Raw genomic sequence first — 22,580 nt, 5'->3', positions numbered from 1 at the left:
CTGATTGATATGGGACTGATAAGGCACATGTCCTCTGGAACAGTTTTCAAACATGGTTTTCGTATCGGAACCCGTTCTTCAAGTGGTGTCTTCTGCTGAAGCCCAGTATATAAAATAGATCAGACGGAGCGGCTGAGTTGAGTGGGAGAGGGCGGGGTCCACCACCCACTCTTCTTGCTGGGCAGCACCCGAGTCTCCTCTGAGGCCTCTAGTACTCCATGAATCTCATTTGGAAATAACCAGCCATTGGAAGTTACAATTCCAGTTTTGTAGTGTAGCAGCGTGTCTCTGCTCCCGTGTTCCTGCCTCACCCGCCTTGTCTGTGTCTTGCAGGGTGACATGGGCTTGCCTGGGCTGTCCGGGAATCCAGGACCTCCGGGACGAAAGGTACTGTTTGGTTTTGACGCTTTGCCTTGTGCAGTGGGCCTCCTAGCAAGCCAGGTTTCAGGCAGGAGAGCTGTGGGCCCACCTGCCTCTCCCCAGCCCCAGCCCAGCTCCCCTGGGCACAGGGCACATGGGAGAGAGCTTTCCAAGGGCTGTGCCTGTTGAGGGCAGGGAAGCCCTTGGCTTGCAGTAGGTGCCTCCCACCGTGGTTAATGAGGTAGCATAAGAAGTATCCTTGGTTTGCTGTACTTCCTTTTGGGGGCCAAGCTGCTCCCAGGGAGGCCACCTTTAAGAAAGCTTGTGGTGATGGAGTACCCTGTGCTGGCCCTGGCTCCACCGCCCACTGGCTGAGTTGCCTTGGGCCTGCAAGTCCTGTCTCTGCCCCTCAGTCTTCTCCTACATGAGATGGAGACAATGATCCCCATCTCTGACCCTGCACAGTCTGGGGCTGTGTGACCAGGAGCAAGGCCTGGAGCAGAGAAGTTGAGGGAGTGGACCCTGTGGTCAGTTGGACCTGGGTTCTATTCCCCCTTCTGCCGTTTCCTGGTTGGGTGACCGTGGGCAAGTCAATGAGCTCTCAGAGTCTACTATGTGGCCGTCGCAGATGCCCTGCAGGGGAAGGGGAATGATGTGGAGAGGCAGTGGGTTCTCTGTACCTTCCTGGCTGTTGTTATGTCACCCGCATCCCATCCCCATTTCAGCCATGCTGGGGAGTTACCTGTCCAAACACCTGTGTGGGGAAAAGACTGGCATTTCCTAGGTAGTGGGTCTGTAGCTTACAGTCCCCCTGGATTTCTGTGACTCCTCCAGCCTGTGTCTCCCTTCCTTCACGACTCGACTCTAGTTGTGCCTACTCTTGGGAGTCCTCCTGGAGCACTCAGCTTCAGGCCAGGAGGATCCTCTCTGCTCAAGGACACTTAAGCTGTCTTGGCTTAGTTATTTTGAGCTACCAGGTGTGCCTCACCAACCAGGGTGTGCAAATCTGGTTTGTTGCTCTTCCTACTGAACCTAGCATGAAGCCTGTGCATAGCAGGTATTCAGGAAATGGGGGGAAGGCAATGCAGGTTAAGGATCAATTGCTTTTTCCAAGAAAATCCCCAACTGCTGATGGATTATCTGGTGAATGCATCGGCCAACCACTGTTTCTTAAGCTTCTGCCCTGGCTCCCGGCTGTGGCCACAGCTGAACTCTCTCTAGGCCATCTGGCTCTCATCTGGACAGCTGGGGTGTCTCCCAGCTCCACCCAGTTCTTGCCTTGAGAGCCCCATGACACAGGGGGCCTTGCAGGATCTTGTTCCCTCATTCCCTTCCCCATGGCCAGAGCAGGCCATACCTCCAACCTGAGAGGCCTACCCTGGAAGCAGTGGCTGTTTGTGAGCTGGGAAATATGGTCTTTTCTGGCTCAGAGAACACAGAGGGACTCGCACTCCCCATTCTCTTCCCCTCTGGGCTCTAGCGCTTTCTGATGGATGAGGTGTGAGTGGAAAAGGCTCTTTCCGGTCCCAGCTCATAAAGCAGTCTCTGGTGGTCTTGTTCTGCATGGGGGTGGCAGCCTAGCAGAGGTGACAGGAGATAGGGAAACCAGACTGGAACCAGCTCCTGCCCGGGGTGCCAGGGCTCCTTGCATTAAGCAGATGTCCAGGGGGCCAAGGACCCCCAACCAAGAGGAACCAGCTCACCTGAGCAGGGAGAGGCAGCTTCTCTAAGTTAACGAAGAGCCACTGTGCAGCTGGAAAACTATTTGGCAAAGCCAGTTGCTCTGAGTTCCCCTCTGGCCCTGGCCTAGACACGCACAGTAGAGTTCGGTGTGTGGCAGGCTGGCGTCACCCACTCACAGAGGGTGCTGGGTGAAGCGTCGGGGAGCTCAGGTCCCAAGGCAGAGACCCCTGACCAGTGGCGGAGATCAGAGAAGAGAACTACTGCCATGGGCAATGTGCCTGGGGCCACCATTGTAGGTGGTCTCTCCTATCACCCACGTCTTTGGTGACAACAGCAGCCACTTGGCTCTGATCCTGTAGTGTGGCTTTTCTGCGTTATTTCTTGTGGGAAGCCTTGAGGGGAGAAGGGAGGTGAGTGGATAAGAGGTGAGGTCAGCTTCCTGTTCGTGATCACCAGCACATTGAATTTTTGTGTCATTCTGAGGCAACATGGATAATCCTATGTATTCGTTTATTTAACAAGAATTATTGAATGCTTGTAATGTGCCAGCCACTGAGCTGAATGGACAAAAATTCCTGGGACCTGCATTCTGGTTGGGGGTGGGGAGACAGATAATACAAAGAAAAACAGTAAAAAGAAAAGGTACACTGTAAGACAGAAAGGACTATGGAGAAAAATCAGCAAGAGAAAGGGAGTTTTGGTTGGAGGCTGCAGTCTACAGCAGTGGCTCCCAGCTAGGGAGCTCAGGCCCCATCGCGGTGATTCTAGCTCAGTTGGTCTGAGTGGGACTCGGCATCAGTAGCTCTAAAAGGCCTCCAGGTGGTTCCCACTTGCAGCCAAGAATGAGAGGCACCAATTTAATGGAAATACCTTCCATGGGTTTCTAAGCTGCAGGGCTAGGATTTGAACCCAGGTCTTCTGACCCTCAGGCCCTTTCTGTCACCACAAGGCTGACTGAAACAGTTTCTCAGACAAGACAGTGTCCATCCAGTTAAAAAGAGCCTGCCTGCCTGAGAAGGTTTGTTTCTCTGCCACTGCCTGAGATGCTTGTGGAAGGACTTTGCTGGGCCAGTTCCCAAGGTGAGGAAGACACACAAACCAGGTTAGATAGACCTGGGTGGAATCCCTGCTCTGTCGCTCTCCTGCTGTGTGAGCTTGGGCAAGTCGCCTCAGCTTGCTGGGCCTCAGCTGCATCATGAGGTGGTTGGGAGGATTAAATGAGATGTAATATCCCTGCACTCAGCACAGGGCTGGTACACGGCAGGCACTTTGTATGCATTTATGCAATGAATGAATAGTGATCATGATCATGAAGAGAAGCATCTGAAGAAGGTCTTGCCCATCTGGTAGTGCTAGTCATTTTGCTAGTTTCCAGCTAACCGCCCTCCGCTAGCCAAGAAGGCTGCCAGAACTCCATTTGCACCTCCCATGCTCTCTCTCATCTAACTCTCCTGCCTTCTTTCCTAGAGACCAGTAATTATCAACTTGGGGTGATTTTGCCCCCCTGGGGAACAGTTGGCAATGTCTGGAGAGATTTTTGGCCATTACATACAACTGGGAGGGAGGTGCTACTAGCTTCTGATGAGTAGAAGCCAGAGATACTGCTAAAAATCCTGCAATGCACAAGATAGCCCTTCCCTCCCATACACATACAAGATGTGTCCAGCCCACAAAGTCAAGGGTGAGAAACCTTGCTGTTTAGAAACCCTGGCCCCCTCCAATCCCATGTACCCTGAGCCTTCCTGCCTCCCTGCCCCCTGCTGTGTAGAAACCCTGGCCCTATCCAATCCCGTGTGCCCTGGGCCTTCCTGCCTCTGTGTGTTTGCTCCTGCTGTGCCCTCCCCAGGCATGCCCTCTCCTCCACACTTATCCTCATGTGCCTGCCCCTTGGCTCTGTTCTTAGAGAATAGCATCTTCTCCAAGAGCACTCCCCAGCACCTCCAGGCAGAAGTCACCCCTCCCTTCTCTGACCATTTGGCCTCCCTTCTCAGCCTCTTTGGGCTAGTGGGCAACCCACTAGTGTCGACACATTGCTTAGACTGGACAGAGGACAGAACCCAACCCGTTCATCTTTGTTTCCCCACTGGGGCTTAGTGCAGTGCTGACCACATTCACCTCCCTCGCTCCTCACCTCTGGCAAGCATCACAAATTGATCCTTCTGGCCAAGCCCTGAGACAGCCCCTGAATCTTTCTTACCATACTGCCCCAGATAGACATGATGCATGGAACAAAACTACTACTCAAATCAAAACCTGACTTGCTTCTCTCCAGCCTGATTTCCCCTCAGTTCCCTCCTGTTGCCCCCACCCTGCCCCCAGCAGGAATGCTGCCTGAGTTGGCCATTATCTGTGGGAAGCTGTAATAAAATGGGAGAGCACAGCGGTCATCTGGAAGTGTGTCTGGGGAAATGTGATTGAGGCCGCCTGAGATGATCTCCAGCCTTTCTGTGAACTCCCGATTCTGCCTGAGTGTGGTACCCCCAATTCCATATAGTTCCCCCCGAGAAACTTCTCCAGGCTCCCCTGCTTCTACAGCCCATACCCACTGGCATCCCTCCTATCCCATCCTGTGTCTCCTGTCCAAGCCCTGCTCCTCCCCCAAGCCTCAGTTTATAATGCCGCCTCCTGTGGCTGGGTGCATCTATATTCTTGTAGCATTCTCCTTCATTGCACTTAAAATGCATTTAATGCCCACATCCCCTTCTAGAAGGTGGAGAGTTTTTTCTGTTCATTGGTGTATCTCTAGTGCCTAACACAGGGTCTTGGTCATTGCTGGGGTTCAGCAGACATTTGTTTGATGAAGGAACAACTGGATAAATGAATAAACCATACAGAAAATATACCTTCTTGCCTGGAGCGGTCTCAGGTATCCACGGAGCAGAGTTTGGTGTCAGACACCTGACTGTGTCATGATGGACTATGCTTTTAGACTAGCCACAGACTTTGGAATCCTACAGTTTCTGAGCCCACAGGACACTTGGAGAGGCCAGCTGGGGAAACTGAGGCCCAGAGAGGCACCTTGTCCAGCATCACATAATAAGACCCTCTACTCTAGTCATGTGTTTCTCACTCTTTGATTCTTTCTGTCCTGCTGATGGCCCAGTCTGGGGTGTGGGCTGCCCAGGAGGTAGGGAAGTTCAGCAGAGATTCACAGAGAGCTAAGCAAGCTTGGTGAGTTTCAACTCAATTACAACGGGAGCTGAGGCCTTGCTCAGGCCGAGGTGGAGCCTGGGTGGACAGCTGATGTCTGAGTACATATTGGTCCCTAGGACCCCCAGGCAAGGACAGGACCCCTCCCCTCCCTGCCCAAAGCCCAGAAAGCAGCCCAGCCAGACGGGGAGACGGTCTGTAGCAACAGTGAGGTGATGTCTGGTTTCTCCTTGCGCATTGTAAGCAATGATTAATCTGGCTCCCAAACCAAAATATAGACCGAGTTCTATTATAAACACAGGTCCTGTGGAGACCCGCCTGCTGGGCAGCCAGAGGCCCCTTGCAGACACCACGGTCCCTGGAGCTCCCCGAAACATTCCCTCTCCCTTAGTGCCAGTCAGGCACCGATCACAAACTGGAAAGTCACTGCCCACGGGCCCACCTTGCGGTCAGCACCCGCCCCATAATTGGTGGGGCGCAGCACAAGATAATGGTTTAGATTCTTGCAGGTCTGGGGCCCTGTCATTTGGAGCTATTTGCCGGCCCCAGCTTGGTAAACATTGTTAAGATGCTTCCAGGGAGCATAAGCACCTCCTGCCTCCTACCTCCCACCTTGGCTATGCTCGCTCTGCTGCTCCTGGCCATCCAGGAGAAACTGGGGTGTTCATGGCAATGTTCAAGGCCCTTCAGGGTCCTTTGATCAAGAGATACCTAGAAATTGCATATCCCAGTGGGTCTGGAGTCCGGGGAAAAGCATTGGCTTGGCCATAACTTGCTAGGTAACTTTGGACAAGTCCCTTCCCCTTTCTGAGCTTCAGTTTCTCAGTCTGTCCAATGAAAAAGGAGATTGCCAAACTAATGGTTTAGGTCCCTTTCAACTCAGTTATTGCAGGGTTTCATGACCGACCTCTGCCTGAATAATGCTGCAATGATGTGAAACTTTCATTCCAGGGAGGGCATCTATAAGGGGATCGCTCCTTGAGTGGCTTTGTGGCTCTTCTAGGCAGGCCTTAGGCCTCAGTGAGCGTGTCTCATCCCATGCTTTTTGATGGCTAAGGATGTGGGATTGGAGTCACAGGCCTGGCGCTGCCCCTAGAAAGCTGTGTGGCCTCAACGAAGTCTCTTTACTTCTCTGAACATCAGTTTCCTCAACTGGCAAATGTGTATGGTAATTTCTGCCTTCTAGGGGTGATAGCAAGGAGTCCGTGAACTGAAATATGAAGGCTTCAGTGCTGAGCCAGGTATAGGGCCTGCCACCGTGCCTGCCGGTGATGATCATTCACTTCCATTTAGCTGCATCCTGAGTAAGAGGGTTTACTGGAAATCTTCTCCTGGGATTTCACTGGAGAAATGCCTCTGCTTCCTTTGTGGGGAGGTATGGGTGCTGAAGAATTGGTTTTCAGCAGGGTTCTTGTGACTGCAGATGAAGCCACAGGAGCTGGTGATGGCCAAGGGCCCCCTGGACCCCACGTTATGGTTCTCTTGGGGTTCTTGTCCTGTTACTCCATTGGATCTTTGCAGACAGGTAGAATATGACAGAGTGAGCTTCAGAGAGGATAATTACCCATACAGAGTCACACAACCAAGAGTGCAAGGCTCCATTCAGCTCTTCACTGGGAAAAGGTTTCACTTGTTCTTCCTCATCTGCAAGCTCCAGGCGGAAAAATGATGATCATGGCTGTTAGTTACATCTTGTCGCGGTACCTCCCTGCTCAAAGCGTTTCTGTGGTTTTGCATCACATCACCACCAGCATGCTCTGGCCTCCTGCTTCTCCAACCACCCCCATCCTTCACCCTCTCGCCCATTCTATTCCAGTCATACAGGCCTTCCAGTGTTCCCTCCAAGCCACTCAAGGGCGTTCTTGCCTCAGGCCCTTTGCACTTGCTGTTCCCTCTGCCTGCACTGCCTTTGTCCATGGAGCCGGCCCTGTGTTCATCCCATTCATCTCCTTAGAGCAGCCTTCCTTGGTTCCATCCTCTATTCACCGTCCCTCCCCAGTGCTGCATTCTCTGTCCATAACTTTACTTCCTTTTCTTCACAGCACTGATCACTACTAGACATTTTCTCCCTGTTTCTGAAAGGATTTTATTTTAATTGTGGTTAAAAAGCATATAACGTAAAATTACCATCTTAACCATTTTTAAGTGTCCAGTTCGATAGCATTAGGTACATTGTTGTGCAATCAATATCTAGAAATGTTTCATCTTGCAAAACTGAAACTGTACCCACTGAGCAACTCCCCATTCCTCTCTCCTCGCAGCCCAGATGTTATTTTTATGTTCACTTTGTTTTTTACCTCCTTAATTAGAATGTAAACTCCTTTAGGGCAAAGAATGTTGTCTGTCTCATTCTTCCTGTGCCTAGAACGGGGCTGCAGCATGAAAACTCAGTAAATGTTTATCGAATGAATGAAAAATGAAGATTATAACAGCAGCTAACCTTTACAGCACCCTTGAATCCAATGCCAAATACTGCGCTTTACACACTTTCTATCCTGCCATCCTTGCTCCAACTTTGTAGCCCCATTTTATAATTGAGGAAAACAAGATTCTCGGAGGTGAAGTCATTGGCTTTGGGTCACCCAGACAGCCAGTTAGTAGAGCAGCACTGGAATCCAGATGGGTCTGAAACAAGAGGTTGTATGCCCCGGTTTGCCCACTGGGGAAAAGAGTACACGCCCCAGCTAGAAGAATCTCACCCAACCTTGTTGCATCAATCTCCATAGGCCCCTGGATCTGAGATGCAATCATGTCACTGAGGGCTCTTGAGACATGAATAGGTGCAGAAAGAATGCTTGTAAACTCTCCAGACCTCTTAGATCAAACTGACTCTGCTGTTTATAATGAAGAGTCCCCACCTCCTGGGGGCTGATGGGGGGTGTTGAGTGCGTATGCCTGTGTGTGTTTGTGCGTGTGCATGGAGCTGCATATGTCTGGGGATGTTTGCAAGGTTCCCAGTGTGGCTCCAGATGTCAGAAGGATCTGGTAGTGAGTGCCTGTGGCTTGTTAGCAATGGGACTCAGGGCAGGCATCTTCAGTTCTGTGAGACTCAGTGTTCTCCTCTGTGAAATGGAGATGACAGTCGCCCCCCCACCCCAGCTTATCTGACTGTTGGAAGGAGTAGATGAAGTCATCTGTTATGCATGTAGTCCTGGGTAAATGGCAGCGCATAGAGAGGGTCTACAGGTTTGAGCGTGCATGCGGGTGTGTGTGTGTTCTAGTCTGGTGTGTGTATTTTAGACTCTGGAGGAGTCTTCAAACTCTAGGGTTCTAAAACATCAGAGCTGAAGGGGACTCAGAGTTCTAACTCCCTAATCTGAAGTTCAGAGAAGGGTAGTAACCCACCCAAAGTTGCATAGTAAGTTAGGGACAGCATCTAAACCAATCCCAGAGCTCCCTGCATAAAAGGGTCTAACATGGATAAGTGTGGCTAACCTGTGTACAGTGGAAGCCTCCCCAGCTGATGGAAACTTGAAGTGTGAGGTTTCCTTTGGAAACCTCCTTACTCTTATGAAATGGCTCAGGTGATTATACCTCGTGCCACCTGAAAGCACACACTCAGCTTGGTTCTCTCCACCCACCCAGAGGCCTGGCCTAGACATGCCTTACACCATGGTCTTTGGGCCATCAGGACAGAGGGTCAAAGTTGGTACTGGGGCGTTGCCAGAGTCCTTCTCATTAGTATCTGGGTGGCCTATTCCTCCCTGGAATAGGAGCTGGGGCCAGTGGGAGAAGGGAAACAACTATTTGGGTTAATATATGTGGTCAAGGCCTGTGATGGGGGCTTTATGAGAAGGGGCAGGTCCTGACAGGGGAGGGAATCCCAGCATCACGTGCGATGTGGTTGCTCAGCACGTTCCAGACCTCGAGTCCTACTCAGTCTACTCCCATTGACAAATCCTAGCCCTGAGAGATGGTCTCACCTTATCTCTGGATTCAGAAGGAATGGTTGTGATACACCGTCTCTTGGTCACAGTTGCTCTGTTCCAGTTCGTCTCACCACCTCTGCCAGAGCAGTGAATGACCCCCATGATGTCCTCTGCCTAAGAGCCACTGGGAGCAGAGAGAAAACCTTGAGAATATGCGAACCGTCACATGGTATCTGCATCCATCTGGGGAGCGCTTACTGAGCGCACACTCCATCCTGGACGCAGTACATATGGTGCTGAACAGAGCAGGCCGGGAGGCCGGGCCCTTGCAATTTCCAGGCCCAGATGTGTCCTCCCTGCCTGATGCAGCTTCTTCCCCCTACAGGGACACAAGGGCTATCCTGGACCGGCAGGGCACCCCGGAGAACAGGTGAGGGCCTCAGCCTCAGCCCTGCCCTGGTCGCTGTCCCTCCTCCCAGCCCCTACCTGTCTCTGGCCCCCTCCCTAGATCCTGCTCTGTGAGCCAGCCTAGAGCCAGGCTGTTCTGCCTCTCACCCTGCTGGGGCCTCCAGCCCACTCCAGCCCACCCCACCTCTCTCGCCCAGCCACATTTGCCCAAAAGAGCCCAGAGTCCATGCCGGCCTGATGTTGGCATGAGCCGCGCAACGCCAGTTGGAGCCATGAATAGCTGGCCTGTTCCGGGCGATGTTAGGGGATATTATACACGCCACCACGGGGTTTGCAGGAATTTTGGCTGGCCTGGCCCAAGTCAAACAGCAGCCCTGCCAGCATGGGAGAACCAGCCAGGCCTCCTCAGTGATTTCTTATTCCTGGGCTGCAAGCAGAGGCGGTTTTGTCCCTCAGAGCTGGTCTGACCGGTTTCACAGAGGGGTGGGCTTGGGGGCCCTACCCTTCCTCCTGTTCCCTCTCACGTTCCTGCCCCTCTCTTTGTTCATTGCCAGCCCCAGTCTCCTAGGGTCCCCAGACCCAGAGCCAGGCAGGGTCTTTCCTTTCCTTATGTTTCTCTCTGTTCCTTTGCAGGGGCAGCCAGGACCTGAGGGCAGCCCAGGGGCCAAAGGTTACCCTGGCAGGCAGGTGCAGTATATGGCTTCTGGAAGCTCTGTGGCCATGGTGATGTGGAGATGGCCACAGGTGCCCCGAGGCAGAGGGAGGTGGTGGGCTGGGGGCCAAGGAGCTGCACCTGCTGGGTGGACCCTAAGGAGGGGACTTTCCAGGGGGCTGGACCAAGGAAGCCTGTCTTTGCAGGCACAGGATAAGGCTGCATAGTAAGAGGAGGTCTGATTCTGTGGGGCTGGGGCTCCAGAGGCTCCTCCCACTCAGTATCCCTCCTACCCACCAGCCACCTCCCTGGGATCCTGGGGATGTGGGGGTCAGGCCAAAGACTGCTAATCTAACCCCACCCCCATTCTACAAAGAGAGCAGCAGAGGCCCCAGAGAGGAAGGACTCACCCCAGGATTGGCAGCAGGTAGAGCGTCTCCATATGTCCTTGCCCCTCTGTGTTTTGTGTTTCAGGGGTTACCTGGACCGGTAGGAGATCCCGGCCCCAAAGGCAGCAGGGTAAGTGGTTCCTGGCCAGTGCCACATGGGTGGGGTTCTAGGTGAGCATCACCTGTCCCGCCAGTGGGCTTGATGGGAGGTCAGAACTATAAGGAGAGCCAAGGCCCTCCTACCTGAGCGCTCCCGGACAACAGAGGGGCAGCAGGAGGGCTGGGTGATGGGAGACCCTTGAGCCAGGTAAGCTGCTTGGTCCCCATGGCCAAGAAGTCTGGGCAGCAAAGACTGGGCTGGAGTTTGGCCACAGTCCAGCTACAAACAACTAGGCATTTGTTTGCTGTGTCTCCTGGCTCATCCCCAAGTTACAAGAGAGCCAGTATGGGCCACTTGAATTGCTTGTCATCGAATCTTCAGAGACCTCCCTCCTGCTCCCAACTGAGGGCTGGGGGGATCCACTCTTCTTGGAGGGCACCCGGTGTGTGAATGCTACCTACGCCTGCAGCCTGGTGGAGCTTCCAGATCTCCCCTTTCTTCAAGGCCCCCATGGAGCAGACCCTGAGTAGTGATCAGCCTCAGTTTGCCTACCTTTACCATGGTCATGATGTCCATCTGTACCTGTAGCCTGGTTATGTCAAGCTGACTTGACAGCTCAGGAGGGGACCAACAGGTGGGGACTCCCATGTGGGTTGTGGGAAGACAGAGAAGGTTCTGGGTGGACTGAATGGGGTAAATGGAGTTGGAAAGATTTAAAGCTGGTGTGATGGAATCCTCTCTTCTACGTACAAAGAAACTGGGTTCATGGCGGGGCCTGGATAGCCCCAGCTTACACTGCATGCCTAAGGTGGATCTGGGATGAGGACCCAGGTGTTCTGAGGCCTGGACTTGCTGCCTCTCAAGGAATGCTCAGGAATGGGGTCACACAGTCCTTGGTCAGGACAGATCATGTATCCTTTGCTCCTGAGCCAAAGCTATTTATATTTTGGCAGGAGGGAGAGGACAGAATGGTTGCAGTCTCAGCCCTAATCTCTGCAGCAGACTGGTGGCTGTTAGGAGAGCATGGGGAGGCGGGAGTGGGGGCTGGTAGGTGCATTCCCCAGGAGGCTACTGTGATAGGCAGGGCCTGAGGAGGCTCTTGTCCCAGGATGCTGGACCTCTTCCTTTATTCTGCTGCTCCCATGGGCTGTGCCCCCAGAGGGACCCCCTAAACCCAGGGAGAAAGGTCTTCTCAGTCCAGCCCCAGTCCTGATCTCCTGATCTGCCAGAAGGACAGGGCATGTTAATGACATCTGGCATTGCTCTACTTGCCTGCCAGGCTGGTGGCATCTCAAAGCCACATAGGAGGAGAGGACTGGTCCGGCCCCAGCACTCCTGTCTCTTACAGGCCGCACAGCCCTCGATGGGCAGCCTGGGTGAGCAGTGAGTCACTCAAGCTGTCCTTCCAACCCTGCCACCACCAGCCTCATATTTCTGAAGTAGGCAGAGGGCAGGCTTTGGAATCGGGATGACAGGCTTTGAGACCTGCCTTGCCCTCAGCTAGCTGTGGGACCTTGGGCAAGTCACTGGGCCTCTCTGAGCCAATGATTTTCTCACCTGTAAATCTGGGAGATAAGCCCTATTTGGAATGGTAGCAAATGGCACTCTTTCAGATTATGGATATTAATCATGCTGGATGCCAATAAGGAGGCTCAGTGGCCTCTTGGCCTTCCAGCGAAGGAGAGATGGTTGTGAGCCTCTGGGTTGCTTGTTTGAGGGAAGGCAGTATGCAGAGTGGTTAGGAGCCCAGGCCCGGGAGTCAGAAGACTTGAATTTGAATACCAGTTCTACCACATTTCAGCTGTGTGGTCCTAGGCAAGTTACTTCACCTCTCTGGGCCTAAATGGTCTTACCTCTACAGGGGGCTGAGTAATAATACTTCCTCGTGGCTGGGCGCGGTGGCTCACGCCTGTAATCCCAGCACTGTGGGAGGCCAAGGTGGGTGGATCACCTGAGGCCAGGAGTTTGAGACCAGCCTGGTCAACATGGCGAAACCCCATCTCTACAAAAGTAAATAGTAGGTGCACACCTGTGATCAGCTATTCAGGCGGCTGAGGCAGGAGAATCGCTTGAACCTGGTAAGCAGAGGTCGCAGTGAGCCAAGATTGCACCACTGCACTCCAGCCTGGACGACAGAGTGAGACTCCGTCTATATATATATATATAATTAATAAAACATAGCACTTCCTCGGGGATGGAATAAATGCTTTAATATATGCAAAGCACTGACAGCAGGCCTGGCCTGTCATTCATGCTCAATAAACATTAGCTTTGGTTAGAGTTATTATTAAATCATTGCACAAAGAGTGGCATGCAGATAGTGGCAGAAGCCCCGGGCGAGGTCGCTGCCCTTAAGAAGTTCCCAGACTAATGAGGACATGAAGCGTGAACACAAATAATGAAGATACAAGGGAGAAAGTGGAGAAGGATGCTACCGAGGTGCAAAAATGGCATTGGGGTGGAGGGTAGAGATTGCTTCTAGCTTGGGGTATCAGGGATGCTTGCCCAAGGAGAGCTCATGAGAGCTGGGCTTTGAAGGATTTGGCTCAGAAGTCATGAGGGATGGAAGGGACATGCCTGGTGGAGGGGACACAGTGAGGAAAGGCTGGGAGGGAGGAGATGAGAGTCACCCTAGGGAAGAACCCCAGAATGGTGATGAGCCCCGGCTGCGGAGTCAGCTGGACTTAGGTGACCCTTGAGCTGATTAGGAATTCCTTGAAGAGAATTCACAGCTCCACCACTGACTAGTCATGTTGCTTTATCTACAGAGCCTCAGTTTCCTTATCTGTCCAGTATGGGTGATGACAATCTGGGGGTCCTTGTGAGAGTCTAATGTGGTAGCATGCGTGTGCCTGGCACAATGTCAGCACTCCGGGTTCGTAGCCGCTGTTAGTTAATGCCATCACTCAGGCGGCCAGGGGCGAATGTAAGTCCTGCATCCAGGACCTTGAAGACTTAGGAGGAGCCGTGGCAGGAGCCACGGGCACCTGCCAGCATCCCTGGGGGTGGGGAGGGCTTGGTGCCATGCTAGCATCTAACCCAGCCACGAGCTTCCTTCTGCAGATCCTGGAGCCCTGGCGCGGGGCGGGCCTCCTGTCGGCGAGCGCCCGCGCCCTTCCCTGGCGTGAGGGTATGTGCCTTTGGACTACATCGTGGAAGCCAGCACCATGCAGTCCATGGGCATATACACTTGCCTCAAGGCCTATGTCATCGAGGAGCCACCGGAGCTGCCACTGCCATCGGGGAGGAAGAGGAGGAGCCGGGATGTGGGATGGCAGCGGTGGGTGGGCTGGGGCAGGCTGGGCCGGCCACACCTCACCGCTTGACCTCTGTGACCCCACTTCTTCTCTTTCCTAGGGCTACATTGGGCTCCCAGGGCTCTTCGGCCTGCCAGGGTCTGATGGAGAGCGAGTAAGTTTGCTTCTTTGGTTACTCACCATCCACCAGCCACCCCTGCCTAAGCAGAGCAGGACCTGCCAGGCACCAGCCTGGGGAAGTCAAGGAATTCCTCCTGGAGGAGGTGCACTTGAGTCGAGTAGGAGTCTGATAAGGGGACCAGTCAAGGCAGATGCGTTCCAGGCATAGGGAACAGCATGTGCAAAGTCAGGGATTTACGGTAACTTGGCGAGTTTAACAATCAACACCGCCAAAGTGCTGCATGAGAGGGTAGGGGTGGTAGGAGTTGAAGCTGGAGAGGGCCCTGGGGCAATGTCCTAGGTGACCAGGACTCAGGTCAGGAAAAGGACTCTGTTCTGAGGGTATGCGGAGCCTCTTGAGGACTTGCAACCAATGAACACCAGGCCCACTTTATAGTATGGATCAGGGGTCTGCAAACTGTGGCCCATGGGCCAAATCCAGCCAGTTGTCTGTTTTTGCAAACAGTTTTATTGAGCTCAGCCTTGCTCATTTGGTTACATATTGTCAATGCCGCTTTCTCACTACAATGGCAGAGTTGAGTAGGTGTGACAGAGACCGTATGGCCCGCAGAGCCAAAGATATTCACTATCTGCCCCTTTCCGGAAACCATCTGCTGATTCCTCTTTTAGACAGATCAGTTGGTTTACTTGAGGAAAATGTGTTGGTGAGGGGTGGGGACAGCAAGAGCAGGTGGCAGGAATTCCAGCAGCCTGAGAACAAGATGGTGTGGCTGTAGCTGGCTGGGGGCAGTGGACCGGGGTAGAGGTGAGGGACAGTGGGGAGGGGAGACTGGGCTGGAAACCTGGTCTCTGCTTGGGCCCTGAGGTCTCTGAAGAGCTGAGGACTCCCAGGCGGAGCAGCTGTCTGGGGAAGGTGGTGGGGCTGGTTTGGTGACAGGCAGTGGGTGCTAAGATTTCCCAAGATCCCTGTCCTTCCAGATCAAGTATCAAAGTCAGAGGAGTCCAAAAGATGGTGTGGGAGCTTCTCACGGACCCCTGGCCCAGCCTGGAGGTCCATTAGAAGCCCTTGGGGTGGTGGCCTTGGGACCTTCCTCCCTGCCCCCTCCCAACCTGAGCCCGTATCTGTGGGAACTCAGTTGTAACCTCCATAAGCTGGGTATAGAGAATCTTAGGACAGCTGGAGCCTGGGCATTTATGAAGCATCTGCTGAATACAGGAACACTGGCATTTCTCTGTCTCTTAGGTCACCACAGACCCCGACCCTGCCATCCGTCCGACATGCATGTCACTGGGGCTGCCACGCAAATGGCGCACATTGCAGGCCCTCTGTGACTTCCTGCCATGGGCGGCTCTGGGCTGGTTTGGGGCAAGCCTGACTGTCCCTGCTGGCATCCTGCCCTGACGTCTACCCTGTCTCTCCCCTGCAGGGCCTGCCTGGTGTTCCTGGCAAGAGGGGCAAGATGGGTATGCCGGTAAAGATTTTCCGTGTCTATTACGCAGACTCTAGCGGGGAACCCCACCTCCCACGGCCACGCTGCCCTGGCCACCTGCTGCCTGGCATCTTCTGCTTCTCCCCCTGCTTTGAGTGTGGGGGCCGCATGTGGGGTTGCCTGGCCACAGGACCTGCTGCTGGCACACAGCGTGACTGGGGCCTGGCTGGGACTGGGGCTTCCGTGGGCTCTGGGCCTCCCTGGGGTTGGCTCCTCTCTCCGTGTGGGCAGCAGTGGCTCTCCAGTGCAGTTCTGTGTTTGGGGGCTTCTGTCTATTTGTGTCTGTGGCTCTGCTGTGACCGGGGGACCTTGGCCAGACCAGGTGACTGTGCTCCCATCTCAGGGAACACTCAGTCTCCACGTTGTCTGGGTGTCATTCCGCTCTGTCCAGTTTGCTCATGCACACACCAGGCCAGAGGACAATGGGGTGTATGGGCAGGGCCACACAGGCATGACCCAAAGAGGGGCTCAGCAGTGACCCCCAATCCACCAGCTCTCTCTATGACTCCCCATCATGGGAGGAAATTGTTTGCCCCTTGTTTGTACCTGTGCAGAACATGGAGAAAGAGCCAAGGCATGGAGAGATTAAGTCACTTGCCCAGGGTTTCAGGAGGAGTAAACAATGTAGCCAGGATTCGAACTCAGTTGGTCTATGCCCGGGGTCTTTGATCTCAGTGGCCGCTTGAGGCAGCCTCTCAGGGTCCCCAGTTGGCAGTCATATTATAAAAATAGGTTTCCTAGACTCTTTGCCTGGAAGGAAAGTCATTCATTCCAGTTATTGAGAAGGGGGAAACTGAGGCTCTGAGAGGCAGAGTGAGATATCCAGGGTCCCTCTGCCACTGCCCTGCAGGTTGACCCCTTGACTTGGAACCATGGTCAGCCCAAGTCCGGGCCTGCCATCGCTGGTGGTTGGTGAGGAAGGGAGTATGAAGAGGAGGCCTGGAGCATTCGAGAGTGCTCAGAGCGGCCTCTCTGTGATTCTGCCACTGATGGGCCTGTTAACTGTTGGAGCCTTTAAGCTGGGCCCTCTGGGGGCCAAAGAGGAAAAACAAAGAAAAGAAAGAAACAGGTCCTGGCCTCAAAGAACTGACAGAGGAGGTCCCTCTGCCCCCAACCCAGACCCCTTTGTGGCCCAGACAGGCAGTCTTCTCTAAGGTCCAACACCTGACACATAGACCTGGGCAAGGAGCAGCACCTGATGCTCCCGGCTTCAGGGCAAGGACCTGGAGTCTGAGAGGGCTGGGCTGGCACCTGGGGTTGTCCCTCAAGCCAGCGCGACCTTAGGCAAGGCGATTCATTCATCCAGTGATTATCTGTTCATCCCATGAATATCTGTTGAATGCCTACTATGGGCCAAGCGTTGTGCTTCGTTCGGGCAGAGCAGTGCATGAGACAGAGTTCCCACTCTCTTGGGGCAGACAGACAGATGCACAGTCACTGAATGGGGAAATGGAAGAATGAACGATTAAATGAAGGTTAGGTAGTGCTGAATCTAAGAGAGAGTAGGATAGGGAGACAGGGAGTGCTTGGGGGTTGGGATATTGGATAAGTTAGTCCAGAAAGTCTCCCTCGTTTTATGAAGACTCTCAATGAGGTGGCGTGGAAGCTGTGTGGCTTTCAAGGCAAAGGCCCTGGGGAAGGAGCAGGCTTGGTTCAAATTTTCTGAACCACAGTTTTCTCTTCTGAGAAATGGGGACAATAGTATGGCCCATAAGATCATTGTGCTTGTCACTTAGTAAGTGCTCAATAAATGGAGCAGCCCTTGTTCCTATTTCCTGAATGGCTGAGGGGATCACTGTATTGTGTGACACTGAGCCAATGACTTCACCTTTGCTGGGTCTGGTTTCCCATGGTTTAAGCTGCAGAGTGGAAGCATTTGACTTGCTTAGGTGATCTCAGCTGGGCCCTACCCCAACACTCAGGCCAGCCTCCAGGGTCACCTTTGGGGGATTTGTTCAGACGCATCCTAGGAGCCAGGCATTGCTGCTTTACAGATGGGATCGCTTCTCGGAGAGGTAAATGATGAGGTCAGGGTCACATGGCTGCTCAGTGTCAGAGTTGGATTAGAACACAGCCAGAGCTTTCAACTCCAGTGCCAGAGTGCAGCTGTTTAGAGCTTGGGGTCCGGAGTCTCCTGAGCATGGAAGAGGCAAGACCCAGGAAAGCCTGGGCATGTCGTGGCCTCTTCTCCAACCGGACACAACAAGGAATGTCAGCAGGGCCATGCTTCAGTTTCCCCCTTCCACCCCATCCTCTGCATCCTCCTCATCTCCCCTTCCGGCAGCCCCTTCACACACCTTCTCCCTGCCGTGTTCCTGTGTTCTTCTTGGAGCTGAAAGTCACCCTGTTCATGGCCTGGCTTAGAAGGCAGTCCCAGTTTTGAGGTCCCATTATCCTGCCTGTGTGAGATAAGGCCACTCATTCATTCCTCACTCGACCAAAGATTATTGGTTGAATATATTACTCTATGCCAGGCGCTAGGGATAACACTGTAGCCAAAACAGACAAAAATCTCTGTTGTCATGAAGCTCAAATTTTAAGGGTAGAGACGATCAATAAACAGGACGAATAACCAGAAGAGGGCATGGTTGCCACCCTAAGCCCCCTGCAAGCGAAAGGAAGCAATGTGTATTGAGGCCCTTGGTGGTGCATAGTATTTGAACCACATGCGATTCTCCCAGTGAACCTTTGAGGCGGGATTGATCATCCCCATTTTCCAGATGAGAAAACTGAGGCTTAGACTGTCAAAGCCATTTGTCCATAGGCCCTCTGAACCCTTGCCCGACTGAGAACTTCTGTCTGCTTCCTTGCTTTTTTGCCTTTAACTTTCTAAGACTAGGCTCTGACCTCCATGACAGGTGTGTTCCCTGGCACCGGGGTGTCAGATGTGGGTGGAGGGAAACACCTTTTCAGCCCTAGGCCCATGCAATACCCTTGAGAGCTGTGAAAATACCCTCGACTCTGTTCCAGCCGCCGTGGCCAGCAAATCGGCAAGATCTGTGTCAGATATGATTTCATGTGTACGTAATGGGACTTCACATCGGCTGAGTCCCTACAGCTTTGTCTCTGTCTCCGCTGGGCCTCTGAGTCCGCCATGGCTCTCGGCCTGAAGACCCTGGACAGTCTTTAGGGCCATCCCTCTGTTGCTGGTGCTCCCAACCCCTTGAACTACATGGTGGGGTTGGGGGCTCCCGTCACGAGTGGTTTTTCCTCCTTATCCAAGCTTTAGGCCGGGCAGTTTCTAGGCACTTATTAAGAAGAGGAAGTGACAGGGGAATGAGCTGAATTCCTTCATGCCAGATCGCAACTGGCGTCATTTCTGGCAGGGCTGGTGATGATTTTGCTGTAGTCGATCTTTCCCCAGCAGGCAAAACCTCGGGCCCATGCCTGCGGCCTCCTCAGTATCTAATTTGGAAGGGCGATGTGTGAGAGTCTTTTACTAACGGGAGCTGAGGAAGAGACAGTGGTGGTCAAAGCACATCAGAGCTGTAGGAACCTTCGTGATGGCCTGGCCCAAACTCTTTTTTGGACAGATAAGCAGACATAGCCCAGAGAGGGCAAGACACTTGCCCGAGGTCTCACAGCAAGTTGTTGGCAAAGTCAAGACTTGAACCCAGAACACTTGCTTTCCAGGACAGGGTACTCTCCACACGGCTCCCTCTTCTCTCTGCTCCCATCTTCAACCTCCAGAGGAAAGCTTGGTCCACAGCTCTCAGCCCTCCTCATACCTCCTGCTAAGAGAATGTGTCGTGGTTTTCTGAGGAGGGGTCCAGATAGAAAATGTGACCAGCTTTGGCTGGAGCTGAATGGGTTTCTCCTGCCTGTCCTGGCTTGTTGGACATGGCTCAGTGTCACTCACAGTGAGAGACTGAGCCATGTTTCCCAGCCAAGGGTCTCTACGAGCAGGCTAGGAAGATGCTGCAGTGAGTCCTACCTGTCTTATCCAAATGTACTTTCAAGCTCGCTGGGATGGCCCCGCAAGGCAGGCCACCATGCACAGCTTTTCTCATAGCCGCTGGCCAGGCCTGCCAAGACTGGCCTCGTGCAATGAGTCCGGAGGGAAGACCCTGCAGCTTAGAGCTGGAAGGGCCTAGCCCTGGCACTGACTCCCTGGGGTGTGGCTCAGGGATGATTGGGACCTGCCCAAGGCCACGCAGTCCTCTGGGAGGAGGCAGGGCTTCTAACACGGTGCATTTGGGCTTCAAGTTCATGGCTCTTTCCAGTTCTCAGATTACAGGGAGCAGGCAGCCAAGTGACAGAGAATTCCTATTTCCAAGTAGGGAAATGGAGGCCAAAGCAGATTAAGGTTCTTAGCTGAGGTGATGCTGTGAGCTGGGGGTGTGGTCTCCAGTGACCCAGATGGGAGCCAGAGCTGACCCAGGCTATTGGTGCCCCTGGAATCCTGGAGAGAACTCTGCCTTCCTGTCTTCTCCTGGTTCCCTGAGGTGACTTTTCTTGAGTAGATTTCCTAGTGGATTTCAGGAGAGCAGGGTAAAAACGTGTTTAGGCCACGAGAGGAGGGTGCTGGGAAACCTCAAGGGGTCTTTCCATGTCAGCACGCTTGGAGCCTGCACACCTAGAAAAGAACATGGCTGCTTCAAGTGCCGTAGGAAGGATGCAGGTTAGACTTAAGCAGGAACTTCCAGGCTTTGGAGAATGTCCACCTGACAGAAGTTCTCCGAGATCCTTTTGCGGGCTCCTTCTAGAGGTTACTAAATATTCCCACTCTTGATAGAAACCCTAACTAGTGTAGTGATGGCACATTAGAGTTGACCAGGGGTTGGATTAGAAACCTCTCACCGTTTCTTCAGCCCAGCCCTGCCAGGTGAGTGGGACAGTGCTGACTGTTTTGCAGACCAGGGACCTGAGCCTTAGAAGCATGAGTGGAACTTTGGATTCTAGATGTTCCTTGCTTCCCTGCCCCCGTATCACACCCCTCGGAGCAGACGTTGGGGCGGACACTTCCTGGAGGCAGAAGAGTGGGGGAGATGGCCTTCTGCGTTCTCCTTGGCATCCCGCTTTGGATGTGGTGGCGAGGACCATCCCTTCCTCAGCTCTATTCCTCTGAGTTGTTGTGGCCAAGAGAGAATGCAGAGTCTCACTCCTGAGCCTTGTTCTATCTCCTCCTGGGCCTTGTTCTGCTCCAAGTACGAAGTGTTCAGTTCTCCAGAGGGGCCCGACCTGGGAAAGTAGAGAAACCATGTGGCTGGGGCCCCGGCAGGGAGCCGAGCTCATTCCTTGGGCCTGGGGCCAGCCTGCTGCAGCCAGGAGCTCGGGCATGTGGAGGAAGGTCCCTGCTGCTGGCCAGGCTGGGCATGCATGCCATGTGGTCGCCTTACACACGCAGGCATGGCCAGAGAGAGGGAAGCAGATGGGGTTGAAGTGGGGGCTATACATCCAGCTCAGCAGCCGCTGCTCTAAGACCGAGGGAGCTCTGGGGTGACTGCTGGAAATGGCTCTGCCACTTAGTAGTGGAGGGATGAGGCAAGGTAGTGGATGAGGGGGGTCTTGCGTGTGCTCTGAGCCGTAGTCTCCCATTGGTGTAATGAGGTGGTGAACATCAAGAACATCTCAGGTCTTTTCATCCTTAGACCTGATGGTTCCAATCAAAGATTTTTTCCAGCACCTTTAAAGCTCTTTTTTCCAACCACTATGCTCTTAATTACAAACCCTAGATTCCTAGAGGTCATCTGCTTGACCCCTCCATTGGAAGGAAGATTAAAGATGGAGACGGAGGTGCCTCCCCGAGGCCCTCAGCATGTCCAAGCAGAACCAGTCCTTAGCATCAATCATGCCATTCCTTTTTGCACATTAGCTCAGGACTCTAATGAGCCCTTTGAGAGCCTGTAGGCTGGTTCTAGTCCATCTCTTCATTCAGTGTCCAGTTGTAGCTAAGAGAACAGGTTCTGGAGTCACACGGCCTGGGTTCGAATGTCCTCTCTGCTATGCCAGGGCTGTGTGACTTTGGAAACTTTTCCTAACCTCTCAGAATCACAGTTTCTTCATCTCGAAAATGCAGCCGATAATAGGACCTGTTGGGTGGTCACGCTGTTGGAGTTTACTGTTGTTATGATTGTTTCATCCCACCATCATCGCCCTCTGGTTAGACTCAGGCTGCATTTTGTCTGCAGAGGTTCCTCCCCTCCAGAAATTGACTCAAAATTCTGATGACCGTCTCTCCCTTGCTTATATCTCAGAGACATTCCCTCACGGGGCTGTGGCCTCCCATGTGGCAATGAGGCACCCTCACTGAGGCACCCTCCATGTGGCGTGTCAGCTCATCCTCACAGCAAAGAAAACTGAGGCCCCAAGAGGCCCGTGGGTGGTGCAGTCAGGACTGTCACGGGACAGGCTGGCCCAGCAGCTGGGCCTGAGAGGAGTCTTTGAGCCAGCCTGGAAGGGCCTCTGAATGCAGACCCATGGGTCTGAGACCTGCCTGGTGACTGCTATATGTGAATATATTGGGCATCACAGGGTCCTAAAGGGTCCTTAGAGATCACACACCCTCAACCTGAGCAGGACAGAGGGTCAAGTGTGGGGGCCTGCCCAAGTTCAGACAGCCAGCCTGGAGGAGAGCCAGGGCTCATCCGCAGGCCATCTCCGTATGCTGGACTTGGAGAATGGAGCAGGGACTACTCAAGTCCTGTTCCTTGTAGGCCATGTGAAGTCAGCCAGGTGAGCAACCAGACAATATCCCCTTTGTCTCAAGGAGTTGCTTTCCTCTCCTACCAGGTCCTTCTACCCCAAAGTCCAGAGGCCACAGGTGGGAACTCATTGCCTTCAGAAGACGCCCCTGGCTGGGCGCCATGGCTCACACCTGTAATCCCAACACTTTGGGAGGCCAAGGCAGGCAGATCGCTTGAGCCCAGGAGTTCGAGACCAGCTTGGGCAACATGGAGAAATCCCATCTCTACCAAAAATAGAAAAATTAGCCAGGCGTGGTGGTGTGCGTCTATAGTCCCAGCTACTTGGGAGGCTGAGGTGGCAGGATCACTTGAGCCCAGGAGGCAGAGGTTGTAGTGAGCAGTGATCATGCCACTGCACTTCAGCCTGGGTGACAGAATGAGACCCTGTATCACGAAAAAAAAAAAAAAAAAAAAAA

At 53.4% G+C, this 22,580-nt stretch overlaps 1 protein-coding gene across 1 annotated transcript in view; it reads left to right on the top strand.

Moving 5' to 3' along the window:
• COL27A1 (collagen, type XXVII, alpha 1) overlaps positions 1 to 22,580 on the top strand; it is a 173,099-nt gene that overhangs the window by 45,693 nt on the left and 104,826 nt on the right. Inside the window, exons 7-12 of the mRNA XM_011998515.1 lie at positions 334 to 387; positions 9,448 to 9,492; positions 10,104 to 10,157; positions 10,597 to 10,641; positions 13,969 to 14,022; positions 15,416 to 15,460. Of these exons, the coding sequence (XP_011853905.1) occupies positions 334 to 387; positions 9,448 to 9,492; positions 10,104 to 10,157; positions 10,597 to 10,641; positions 13,969 to 14,022; positions 15,416 to 15,460 (297 nt within the window). The remainder of the gene's footprint in view (positions 1 to 333; positions 388 to 9,447; positions 9,493 to 10,103; positions 10,158 to 10,596; positions 10,642 to 13,968; positions 14,023 to 15,415; positions 15,461 to 22,580) is intronic.

The sequence above is a fragment of the Mandrillus leucophaeus genome, unplaced genomic scaffold (genome assembly GCF_000951045.1).
Source record: "Mandrillus leucophaeus isolate KB7577 unplaced genomic scaffold, Mleu.le_1.0 Scaffold572, whole genome shotgun sequence".
In the NCBI taxonomy this organism is placed as follows: domain Eukaryota; kingdom Metazoa; phylum Chordata; class Mammalia; order Primates; family Cercopithecidae; genus Mandrillus; species Mandrillus leucophaeus.
The sequence above is the reverse complement of the archived record's forward strand: the minus strand, read 5'-3'. Positions and strand labels throughout refer to the sequence as shown.